The 12,555-nt window shown below is 40.2% G+C and overlaps 1 protein-coding gene across 1 annotated transcript; it reads left to right on the top strand.

The window, feature by feature from the left end:
• The first annotated feature begins 4,023 nt into the window (after positions 1-4,023).
• POLR2H (RNA polymerase II, I and III subunit H) lies at positions 4,024-11,214 on the top strand. The gene is made up of 6 exons (XM_075266676.1): positions 4,024-4,151; positions 7,916-8,007; positions 9,460-9,543; positions 9,648-9,741; positions 10,565-10,648; positions 10,756-11,214. The coding sequence occupies exons 2-6, from the start codon at positions 7,935-7,937 to the stop codon at positions 10,871-10,873; spliced, it is 453 nt and encodes a 150-aa protein (XP_075122777.1). The 5' UTR covers positions 4,024-4,151; positions 7,916-7,934; the 3' UTR covers positions 10,874-11,214.
• The last annotated feature ends 1,341 nt before the right edge of the window (positions 11,215-12,555 follow it).

Genomic DNA, 12,555 nt, shown 5'->3' with positions numbered 1-12,555 from the left:
ACATAACAAAGGTATATTGACTATCACTGTAATTTGCTCTGTATCACATTGCAGGCAGTTCCATTTGCGTGTTGGATGTAGTAGAGCCCTTTAATTTAATAAGTGCTGCAAGAAAATCAAAAGTTGTTGATAGTATAGATACAGCTTAAAGATTACAGAATGTGGCAATATGGCTCACTACTCTACTTTTCCTTTGCACTAGTTTTGATAGATTTTCTCCATTCGATTACAGCTTTCAAATGTGTCCAGAAGCTTGTCTAACCAAAGTGGCCAAAAGTTGCACTATTTTGAACTTCAATTGTTTTTTTCATCAATTGTTGGCTGATAGCTGTTAGACACATGATCATTCCGATACAAATTAATGTAATATCTAACCAATATTAACCATTTATTAGATGTGAATTTACTACATTTACAACACTGTGATAAGCCCACTTTATATCTATCCTGACAGTACTTCAAACATTTCCGAAGATATCTACAACCATATTGAGCCAATCACCGTAATAACATAAATGGGAAGTTATTCTTAAAAGCACATGAGTACAATACTGAGATAGAAATACTATGCAGACAAGGTAATTAAGTTGTAAACCTGACATGACTTCAACCTTTAAATACATCATACACGTAGTGTCTTTATATATGTGAAAGATAAAAGGTATTTGTGATGCAATTACAGTTTTATTGCTGAAACTAGAATCTTGGTAAAATGTCAGATGAGTCAGAAAACAATGTCACATGCTGTGTGTATGTGCTCAGAAGCACAATGACTAATGTGACAGTATACAAAGCCATGTGGTATATAGTTTATGAACATTCAGAAATAACAGGTACAGATGTAAAAGCTGTGAAATGAATGTTCATATCCTGCTAACAAACATTTGTTTAGTCCTTATGCAAATTGAGCAGTACAGTCGCCATTCATTTAAGCGAAGTGTCAGGCTACACAAAGTATGCAGCACGGATAGAACAAAACGAACTTTTGTTAACACATTGAACTTTCATTTGGCTTTTGTTACATCTGTACATTTTTAATACACTGAAATTATAACAGGAGCAGAGACTGATCCATACTTGGAGAGTACAATCATGCAAACTAGAAAACTAAAATCTTATGGTTGTAAAAGGTCTACTATTTCATGGAAAGAAGTGTTCAATGGCTCTGTTCCTGAATAATAATCTAGAACAATATTGCAAGAATACAATCACAAGTGTGAAATTTTAGGGAGATGTAGAAAAAACAAAGAACCCCAAAAATGTCTTGAAGCTGCTGGCCCCAATGACATAACTTTAATAGGGTCCCCACCTACAATATACCATTTAAAATAGTGATTAGAGATGAGTGAACACTGTTCGGATCAGCCGATCCAAACAGCATGCACCCATAGAAATGAATGGAAGCACCTGTGACACCGGCCGGCCGACGGCAAAGTCAGCGTCACAGGTGCTTCATTCATTTTTGAGGTGGATTCAGCGTCAAAATCAGCACCCAAAAACTCAGTGTGCAGTGACTCTCAGGCTGAGAGTCAACACATATGTTGCCGAAATGCATTTTTTTTTTGTTGCAGATTTTGTTGCCTTTTTTTTTGCCAAAGCCAAGAATGGCTACGAGAAGAATGGGAGATATATAATATATATACTATATATATATATATATATATATATATATATATATATATATATATATAGTACTTTTCCCTTCTACTCAATCCATTCTTGACTTTGGCTCAAAAAAACGCAACAAGATTTGCAACAAAAAAAAAGCTGCATTTCCTTGTTTTTTATTGCATTTTTTTCTTCCCTTATAAATCTATAGGGAAAAAGGCAAGCGCTTCCACAAGTAAAATTGACACACTGCATTTTTCAAAAGTGTCACCCCCCCCTCCCCTGCAATGTGTGGATGGCATTAAAGAGGACCTTTCACCACTTTTGGGCACATGCAGTGTTATATACTGCTGGAAAGCTGACAGTGCGCTGAATTCAGCGCACTGTCGGCTTTCCCGATCTGTGCCCGGTGTAAAGAGCCTACGGTGCCGGTACCGTAGTGCTCTATGGTCAGAAGGGCGTTTCTGACCATTAGCCAGAGACGTCCTTCTGCCTCGCGGCACCAATCGCGCTGTGCTGTTCGCGCTGTGCTATTCAGGCACCGCTAAAGTTATATTAAACTACCCCCCCGTTTTAAAATAATACCCTAAAAAAAGAATGTTAATCTTATCTATCGTGCATGTTGGGCGGGCATTCAGGGTCCGACGTCATCTTCAGCCACGCCTCCTCTTCCAGCGATGTCTTCGGGTCCCATCTTCCTCCGGCACTCACGAACTGCCATTGATAAAAAATGGCGCGGGCACATATGCGTGGTATTCCACCGAGTACACCAATAACTATTGTGAGGGGAAAACTATCTGTATAAAGAGAGAGGTAAGCTTTCTGCAATATTTTCTGCATATACTCCATATTGCTTTCACTAATGTCTTGTCTCTCTCACGCATCTATGAGAGACAAGCAATTGTGCTTTCTTATCATATATAGGAAAAGGTTGGAATGTTTCTGAGTTTCTCATAACAAATACAGAATGTCCATTAGATATGAGATCAGTCTAAACCAGTTCTAAAGATCAAGGACAAGAGCATCCATTTTAGTTTTTTGTGCAAATACTTTCATAAAACTAAAATGGATGACACGAACAACCATGTGTTAACTCATGTATTGCTTATGCATGTATTTATCATTTGTAAATGCCCATTCTGTACTCTAACCAATGATAATTTATATTTTTCTGTGATGTATCAAATTGGCAAAAAGCCATAATTCATCCATATAAGCTAACGATTTTTAATAAACATTTGAACACCTATGATTTACAGAAACTAAGTGTGTCTGATTCTGTGTGTGTTCTCTGAGCTCGGCAACCATTTTGTTTTAATTTGGAACCTACAGCGTAACTGCTTGGGGTGTTCCCCCAACACTATGCAAAGTGAGGTATTCGATCGAATACTATTCGCTCATCTCTAAAAAAAAAATAAATAAATAATATTTCACCTTGCCATCCCACCAAAAATAATAAGAACATGGTCAAAAAGTCGGATATACTACAAAATAAACCAATAAAAAATGAAGTTAAATCAGCAAAAATGTAAATAAGTTAGTATCAGAATAAGTTGCCCTCAAACATTTTTTTTTTTAACATAAGGAAGTTTTATTTTGTAAAAGTGGTAAAACATAACAAAAAAAATCTGTATTGTCATAATGAAATTGACCTGCTGAGAAAATGTACAACCTAAAAAAAGAAGAACAAACATTATAGGGGAGATGTATTAATTCTGTTTTTTTCTATCTCAGCCTTGATCCCCTGGGGAGATGCATCGAGTTTATTAAAGGTTAATAAGTCTCACCACAGACCTGTTAATTTAAAAGGTATTTATTGAAAAACATCAGTAATACAAAGCATCATAAAAATATATAAAGACCATCACATAAATAATACAAGAGTGTGGAATAATGAATACAAAGTACAAGAAAATAGTGACAAAAGTAACACATTGATAAAATATGGGGTAATATAAAAAGGTGTAGAGATCAAGAACCAAAGCTGAACAGAGGGGAGGGGTAGTAGCGCCACAATAAAAGAAGAAAGAGGTCGGTTTACTTTCTTAAAGGGATGTGCACAGAAGTGTTCTATTTTGTTTACACTAAATATGCTGCTACGATAGTACGCCACTAAGCATAACAAACACAACACCCGGGTGAGTGGGTGCCAATAGCAACGTCCACATTTCCTGCACAGGTCTGCCTACTAGACTATCTCTAACGGCGCCTTCTCTACATTACGCCTGCACTGGGTATAATACAACTGCCCTCCTGATAAATTGCACGACACAATTCACCCCATCCTGAGGCATTGGCAGGTCTCGTTCCCTTATCTGTCTGAGTCTGCGCAATTTCACGTGTTATCCCGTCTCTTGGCAACCAGCGCCCTGTAGTAAAGAGGAAGTGACGTTGCCGGATCCGGAAGTGCCTGTTCAGCAGCGTGGACGCGGCTCCCGGGAAATCCACTCGGCGTGCTGAATAATACTCGTGTGTAGTGTGAATACACCCGGCCCCTGCTTGGGGTTTCATTATAGTCACCTGATAACTCTGACTGGCGGGAGGTAAGCAGCAGCAGCAGCCGTGTGTATGAATAGCTTTGTATATTGTCCAGCTTAATGTGAGTTGTTGCGTGTCAGGTTTAGGGATGGGGCTCTGGTTTCCCCACACGTATAATGCATGCTTATTTGCCAGATACAGTAACTCGCTGTATTCAGAGGCGTTTTCCTCCCTAGGTGTGCTCATCTATGTCAGATTTCACAAAGATTTTGGTGCAGATTCTGCATTAGAAACTATGTAAAGTCCATTAACACTTCATACCCTATATACAAGGATGGCATTTTAATTTGTTTATCATGGAAATTTTCTGTTGGCAATAAAAGATGTGGTATGACTTTAATGTGGGCAGAAACGCTGAGGTTAAGGCCCCTTGCAGGCAATCATGGTGTTGGTCAGGGTGCTAAGGGTTTGTTCACATCTGCGTCCTGGCCTCCGTTCTGCAGGTTTCCATTTCCTGCATGAAACTGGACAGGAGACAGAAACCTGCTGGCATGTTTCAATCCCAATCATTTGAATGGGTTTGAAAAGTGTGCGACGGTGAGCACCGGTGAGCATTTTGTGCGCTTGGCGGCGAAACTGTCTTTTATTTTTTAACTGGACGCAGAGTCGGACGTGCAGGACTTTTTGTTCGGTTTAAAAAAGACCAAAATGGTTTTGCTGCAGAGAGCACAAAACGCTCACCAGTGCTCACGGCCGGACTCGGTCTGACAGGTTTCAGTCTTCTGCATGCTGAAGACGGAAACCTGATAACGGAGACCTGAACGTTGGTGTGATGCCAGCATAACCCTGTATTTCACGTATAGCACACTGGCTCATTCTTTTCTATGAGCCCATACAAACAACCGTGATTTTTACAGTCCCATGTGGAGGCCAACAGTTTGGGCCACATCAGATAGAACAGGTCTAATTCCTGCCATATTTTGCGGCCTGTGCGTTTGTGGCTTCTATTCATTTAATGAAAGAAGCTGCAGAAACACAGGGACATCCCCGTGTGCTGGCTGGCTGCAGCACAGCTGTCTGCAACCGGACTATAGGTGTTTTCCCGCAAATGTAACAATCTGTGAATTTATAGGTAATAGGGGTTGTCCAGAATAAGGGTCCACATTCATAAGGAGGAAAATGGTGAGGAATTTGGTATGGAATTTCAGTGCTGAAAAAAAAGCCTCCCTTTGACTTCAATGGGTTCCTTTTTCTGCAGAAAAAGGAACCCATTGAGGTCAATGGGAGACTTTTTTTTTTTTTTTTTTTCCAGCACTGAAATTTCACACCAAATTCCTCACCATTTTCCTCCTTATGAATGTGGACCCTTTGTGTTTTTTGTAAAGGGGCTGGGGAAAGGAAAACATCTCATACTCGCCTGTTCCTAGTGCTCCAGTGTCTGCAACGCAGTAGGTTCCTGCTGCTCCAAGTGCCTTCTTCCAGTGTTAGTCCCTACTGCACGTTGATTGGCCTCAGCGGTCACGTGCTATGGGGTATTCTGCCAATACAAGACACCGGAGCAGCAGGATCGGATCAAGTTGGTCCCAGACACTAGAGCATCACAGACAGATGAGAATGGGGGGTTTTTTTATGCTTTTTTTTTTTTTTTCCCGGTCCCCTTGCAAAAAATGCTTATCCATTCAAAGAAGAAATATATATAAATTACTAGCTGGTACCCGCGACTTCGTCTGCGGTGATTGTAGAAGTGGGTATATACAGGCGCGGGTAAGGTTTTAGTAGTGTGTATAAGGTATGGGATATAAAATGTAACTGTGTATCTTGTTGTTGCTGTAATTCTGAGAGCACATGAGACTTTTGTGTTGAATGTAATTTGTATTTCAGCCGCTATACGGTGTTGGTATAAACTGTACATAGTGACTTTGGGACAGAGGGATTTCAGGTTAATATACTTCGATATACGACATTGTATGATTTGTTATTTTCCGCCAGTACATGTAAGTTTTGGGCACAGGATACTCTTGAGTAAGCAACATAAAGTCTGGCCCTGTGCATGACAGTTTAGTAACTCCATGCGCCTCTTAGTAATAGCAATTAACCCCATCATGTCCCTCACATTAACCCCAGTGTAAGAGTTACTGATAGAGATGAGCGAGTACTGTTGGGATCAGCCGATCCGAACAGCACGCTCGCATAGAAATGAATGGACGTAGCCGGCACGCGGGGGGGTTAAGCGCGCTGGCTACGTCCAAGCGGAAGTACCAGGTGCATCCATTCATTTCTATGGAGCGTGCTGTTCGGATCGGCTGATCCCCACAGTACTCGCTCATCTCTAGTTACTGATATGTGAGAGACTCGGAGGTAATAATTAAGTATCTTCATTACTGAGGTCTTTTATTAGTCCCTCCATATGTCTCACATATTAGTAACCTTTATATGGGGCACACAGGGGTTAATATGAGGGACATGATGGGGGTTATTCCTATTAATGTGAGGCACATGGAGTTACTAACACTAAACTAATAACCCCATGCCTGACATTAATGAGAATAGGAAGTAAAGGAAGGGAGCTGTGTGTTTCTTGCTTTCAGTTTGCTAGCAGCTTCGGCAGGAGCTATCACTATAGCAGGCAGAGACTTGAGCGATTAAGCTCCACCCCCTGGGTTTCCTGCACCCCTCTCAAAGGGGAGTGTCCTTATGCCTCAGCTCTAGCAGAGACTTTATTTAACTCTTGCAGGTCCTGTGCTGCTGGCATGCCAGTGAAATATTGCAGGATTGCCACTCTTGGCATGTGTGCCAGGGGTTGCTGACCTCTGCTGTAGGGGGTAATATGAATTTTGTGGCTTGCTATGGTCCAAAGTGTGTGAGATTGCAGAGATAGTGATGTGAGTTTGGGTTTTGTGGGGGTCCTGGGAAAAACGTATGTGCGCTATTGTGACGAAAAGTAGCCTATTGCGCAATCGAGTGTAGGGACTATGTTTGTGGAAAATTTCAGCCAAATCGGTGGAGCGGTTTTTGCGTGATTGACCGCCAAAGATCCGAACATCCAAAGGGTCCTGGGAAAAACGTATGTGCGCTATTGTGACGAAAAGTAGCCTATTGCGCAATCGAGTGTAGGGACTATGTTTGTGGAAAATTTCAGCCAAATCGGGGTCCAAAGTGTGTGAGATTGCAGAGATAGTGGTGTGAGTTTGGGGTTTGTGGGGGTCCTGGGAAAAACTTATGTGCGCTATTGTGACGAAAAGTAGCCTATTGCGCAATGGGGTGTATTAACTATGTTTGTGGAAAATTTCAGCCAAATCGGTCAAGCGGGTTTTGCGTGATTGACTAACAAACATCCGAACACACAAACCCACAAACATCCAAACTCACAAACTTTCACATTTATAATATTAATAGGATTTTTTTTTTTTTATAAAGGTGAACAGATATTCTCTAACCCTAGTAGTGATGGTAGTCTTTTGTCTTGATCAGTTGCCAATGGATTTGACCAGGAATGCAGGAACTTTCTATGGTCTACAACTTGTCAGAAACCCAGCCATGACTTCTTTGTGACCAGATTATCTTATTCGTATGGTTTTCCTGCCTCACAACTTGTCAAGGTGGCAGAGAAAATATCTAAAACTCTGAGGCGTTAAACTGTATTGTTGTATTACTGTATATTTTGGTTCAGTTTATCCTCAGGTAAAATAAGATATTAAAATTTTTGGTCAAGCTAATGTTTCCCTTTTTTTTAAAAAAAAAAAATGGTTTAGATCTTTTATAAAACATTGCACTTTTCTATGTGAAAAAAATGCTCTAAAGTAATCAATTTTTTTTTTATCTTCCTCAGTTTTAGAATACAATAAAACATGGCTGGAATTCTGTTTGAGGATATCTTTGATGTCAAGGATATTGATCCTGAAGGGCGAAAGTTTGATCGAGGTTGGTGATGTTTACTATTACCGGTTAGTTTGAAAAGGCAGGGTTGAGCCTCCAAAGGAACAAAATTTAAAGGGAGTTGTTATAAACCAAAACACTCATATGCTATTGTAGGGACTGTAATCACATCCATACTTTTGGTCACCCCGCCTAACATAAAGATTTACAGATCCCGATGTATGGCAACTAAAGGACATGTGATGTCATGTTCATCAATCCTATGTCCTGATTACAGCTCAGTCCCATGCAAATGAAGGCCTGAGCTGCAATAGCAAGCACTTACCATGCACAGCGCCATACTTTTATGCAGTGGCTAAGTACTGAAGAGATTGCAACACTCAAGCAAACCCTGTAGTCTCCTGGGGTTAGTTAACACAGATTTGATTTTATTTATTTTTTTTGCAGGCAGATTAATTTCCCAATCCTTTCCCCCAGGAGCAGATTTTTTTTCCTTCAGTTCACTTTTCTGCTAGAGGAAAATCAGTTGATTTCCACCTTGCAAACTCATAAAAAATACTGGTGTGGGTTTTTTTCTGCCTACGATTCAATTCATTTTATTGAAGTTTTCAAAAAAAAAAAAAATTTTATTTTTTTCCCCCTTCTCTATGTGAAGTGAATGGGAGCGTTGGGAGGTTTTTTTGAGGCGGATCTTGCCTCAAAAATCTGCTTTCAAAAACATCCATGTGAACTAGCCCTCAAAGAGCCCATCATTTGGGAGATCAGGTGTAAGACCCATGTCAATTTTAAACCCCTTTTCAACACTGTAATAGTATGGTGGATGCCGGGGTCTTTAAATATGTCGGCTGCTGGATCTCCGCTTTATTACACTTCAGAGACCCAGAACTAATACCTGTGATCAGAGTTCACTCCTAATTGCGGGTATTCATTTTATGGCCCCCTTATCATCCTTGGAGACCCACATGCCCCTCATACTTTTTTTTTTTTTTGTGCAGGATAGAGAGTTTACAGTAGCTGCTGTGTTACTATGGCAGGGATTATGGCATTTCCTTTTATTTTTTACAAATACTATTTTTTTTTTTGTCATTTTTAAGTAGATTAAATCAATATTGCTCAATAATACAATGTGGTAACCAAGCACTGACATTAACCCTTTGCTGACATTCACCATAATAGTACTGCAGATGCCAGGTATTCTACAGCGAACACCCCAATGTTAATGCCTGTGATCAGAGTTCACTCTGATTGTGGGTATTGCAAATTAAGGGGCCCCCTAGCCCCAAAGTTAGAAGATAGCCTCTGGGGCTAGTCTCCACTGTCATACCTTTATTGCTGGATCCTGCGCTGTGAAGGCTCCCTGGTTATGGGGTTTGGAAGGTGGGGGAGTCAAAAACGAAATTTAAAAAAAAAAAAAAAAAAAAGTCACCGGCGGGAAGGGGTTAAACTCTATGGCAGTGAATTGCCTAGACTTTAAACACATTTTTCTTTTTCTTATAGTTTCAAGGCTACATTGTGAAAGTGAATCCTTTAAGATGGATCTCATTCTTGATGTGAATATACAGATTTATCCTGTGGATCTGGGTAGGTTTGAATTGCTAAGAGACAAAGCACTAGAAGCTGTGTGTATAAATGAGACATTGAGTTATATTTCTTGTACACTTATACCTAGTACAATTTCTCTTTAGGTGATAAATTCCGTTTGGTTATTGCCAACACTCTTTATGAGGATGGAACACTAGATGATGGTGAATACAATCCTAATGATGACCGACCATCCAGGTACCTAAATCAAAGAACATATGTTTAAGAATATTTAATTGGTCAGGTTTCAGCAACTTTTGCATAAGTCAATATTGTAGGTGAATGTAACAACAATGCTGTTTTGTCCAGTTATCAGACTCTTGTCATCTTCCCCCTAATTTGCTCACTTGCTAAGGCTGGGTTCACATCTGCAATTGATTTCCATTTTGGGATATCATCACCCATTCCGCTTAAAAAATGCAGAGAAGTCCTGCAACCACTTCTTTCTCTGCATTTTTCAGTTGGAAATCTGGCAGACCCCATTATAGTCTATGGCGTCCGCGGGCAACTGCTTTTTTAAGTGGATTGAGTTTCCATTTTTTGGGTCCCCAAATGAAGAATGGAAACCCCGAGTGTGAGTGTGAACCTAGCGTAAGAGCTTTCCTGTATTGTTTTTGTGAAGGCTGACTACAAGCATATAGCAGCACCAGATTGCAAGTTTATCAAGAAGTCTATAGAGAGTGAGCAGGAACCTAAGAGGAAGGACAACAGACTGGAGAAGCTAATGGGAGGATTGTATTTCTCCCTGGTTTTTCTATAGATTTTCCCCATATTCCTGCAACTGCTTCTATGTGAGATTGTTAGGGAGCAGAATATCCTGTTCTCTCAATCATAACAGCAAGTCTACTTGAAAAGCTCTGGAAGAACTGAAAATTGTAAAGGGGAACTGCCAAAAAAAGCAAACTACAAGTCTCAGAATGGCCTGAAATAGTGACAGTTGTCACGTACACGCACTGTCTGTTGAAATATTTTGGACTGTTTAACCCATCACAGCTGACTCTTTTTGTATAATTTTGCCTAGAGCTGACCAGTTTGAATATGTTATGTATGGAAAGGTTTATCGGATAGAAGGAGATGAAACATCCACAGAAGCTGCCACTCGCCTGTAAGCACTTTATTTTAGTATCTTTAGCAATGTTGCATGCTTCTTTGTTTCATGTTTAGATTTGTAATACAGTATACGGTAAACTTGTTGTGTATTTGCTTCTATAGGTCTGCCTATGTATCCTATGGTGGTTTGTTAATGAGACTACAAGGAGATGCTAATAACCTGCACGGATTTGAGGTTGATTCCCGCATTTACCTTATGATGAAGAAACTAGCATTCTGAACTGGACACATACGAGAAGTGTTACTGTATAGTATTGAGCTTTCAGATGAACAATACAATCTGAATTAGGCTCACTAATTGGTAGGAAGTTTTCTACCATGCTTGGTATATGTTTGTATTTAATTAAAATATGTATATATTTTTAATGTTTTCTATTTTGTGACAAGAAAATAATGGGAAAGTTACTCCTTGCTCACGGATTAAACTTTCCATTGTGAATTAGGACTCTGGGACCGTATTCCTGTTGCCTGTCGATTTTTACATCAGTGGGCAGTCCTCTGCACTCCTTAAAGTGTAAGTGCCCGTGACATTTATAAATAAAAACAAGATTTATTACTTTATTAAGGTTAACTCTCATGAGCGTTCCATTAAGATTTCTACATGATCACTGGGGTTAATCAGGATAATAGCGTATAGATCCTTTATAGATTTGGATACTGTACTTGCATATCAGCATGGAAAAGGATTTTTTTTTTTTTTTTTTTTAACTTTACATTTCTCTGATACTTGGACTCAGACTCAATCCCTAAAGGAATATCAGGATGTTTAAAATAAAAAAAAAAAAAAAAGTAGATTTCACTTTACATTGAATTACTGAAGTAATATGTAGGGCCATGGCTGTTGTTTCTGAAGACCTTGACATCTGTGTTTCATGGCGTCAACCAGTCATAGTCACAGCCGAATAATCAAACATCTACCTTGTAACGAGCTGTGTACCCATCACATGACCATGGACTGAGCCTTATTCACTGGAAGTAAGAAGGAGGGGTTAGTCATTGCTTCATGGGAGCGCTAAACACAACTTTATTAGTAATCAGTTCATATAGTCCAATCTACAAACATCTAAGATAAATGAAAGGGGTTGGCCACTTTCAGACCAATATTGAAAAACAAATGTACAATAAAAAGATATACAATTTTCCAATATACTTTCTGTATCAATTTCTCACGGTTTTCTAGATCTCTGCTTGCTGTCATTCATTCTGCTTACCTCTAGTGGATAAAACTCTGACCATGGTCATGTGATTTACGGTCCATGGTCATGTGATGAGCACACAGGTGCCGCTCGTTATTGTCACAGCACAATAATCAGACATCTGCCTGGTAATCAGCTGTGCACCTGTGTACTCATCACATGACCATGAACCATAAATCACATGACCATGGTCAGAGTTTTATCCACTAGAAGTAACAGAATGAATGACAGTAAGCCGAGATCTAGAAAACCAGGAGGAATTGATACAGAAGTGGCCAACCCTTTTAACTAATATATGTGGTGTCCTGTTGGAGATGATCTATAACTATATCTGCTCAATATTCCTATACATCAACACTGAATTGAGTACAAGGAGCTAATTAACCCCTTCCCGACATGCGCTGTAATAGTACGGCGCATGTCGGGTCTGTAACTATGGCGACCGCCCGGGAGCCGGGCGGCCGCCATAGCTGCCGGGTGTCTACTGCTTTAAGCAGTAGACAATCGGCTCTAATGCCTCCGATCGGTCCCCGGACCGATCGGAGGCATTAACCCCTCCGGCGCCGTGGTCAAAGGCGCATGGGCGCCGCCATTTTGCCCGGGATCGCCAGCTCCTGGAGCATGCTCCAGGGCCGACGTCATGTTGTCATGACAGCCGGGAGCCTGTACAAAGCTCCCAGGCTTGTCTGCAAATCCTCTCTTTTGC

The sequence above is a fragment of the Leptodactylus fuscus genome, chromosome 3 (assembly GCF_031893055.1).
Source record: "Leptodactylus fuscus isolate aLepFus1 chromosome 3, aLepFus1.hap2, whole genome shotgun sequence".
In the NCBI taxonomy this organism is placed as follows: domain Eukaryota; kingdom Metazoa; phylum Chordata; class Amphibia; order Anura; family Leptodactylidae; genus Leptodactylus; species Leptodactylus fuscus.
The sequence above is the reverse complement of the archived record's forward strand: the minus strand, read 5'-3'. Positions and strand labels throughout refer to the sequence as shown.

Excerpts from the sequence above, each read along its gene's own strand:
- POLR2H (XM_075266676.1), top strand. The coding sequence starts at position 7,935 with ATGGCTGGAATTCTGTTTGAGGATATCTTTGATGTCAAGGATATTGAT. Across the intron at positions 9,544-9,647 it reads GATTTATCCTGTGGATCTGG|GTGATAAATTCCGTTTGGTT; the intron begins GTAGGTTTGAAT and ends ATTTCTCTTTAG. Across the intron at positions 9,742-10,564 it reads AATGATGACCGACCATCCAG|AGCTGACCAGTTTGAATATG; the intron begins GTACCTAAATCA and ends AATTTTGCCTAG.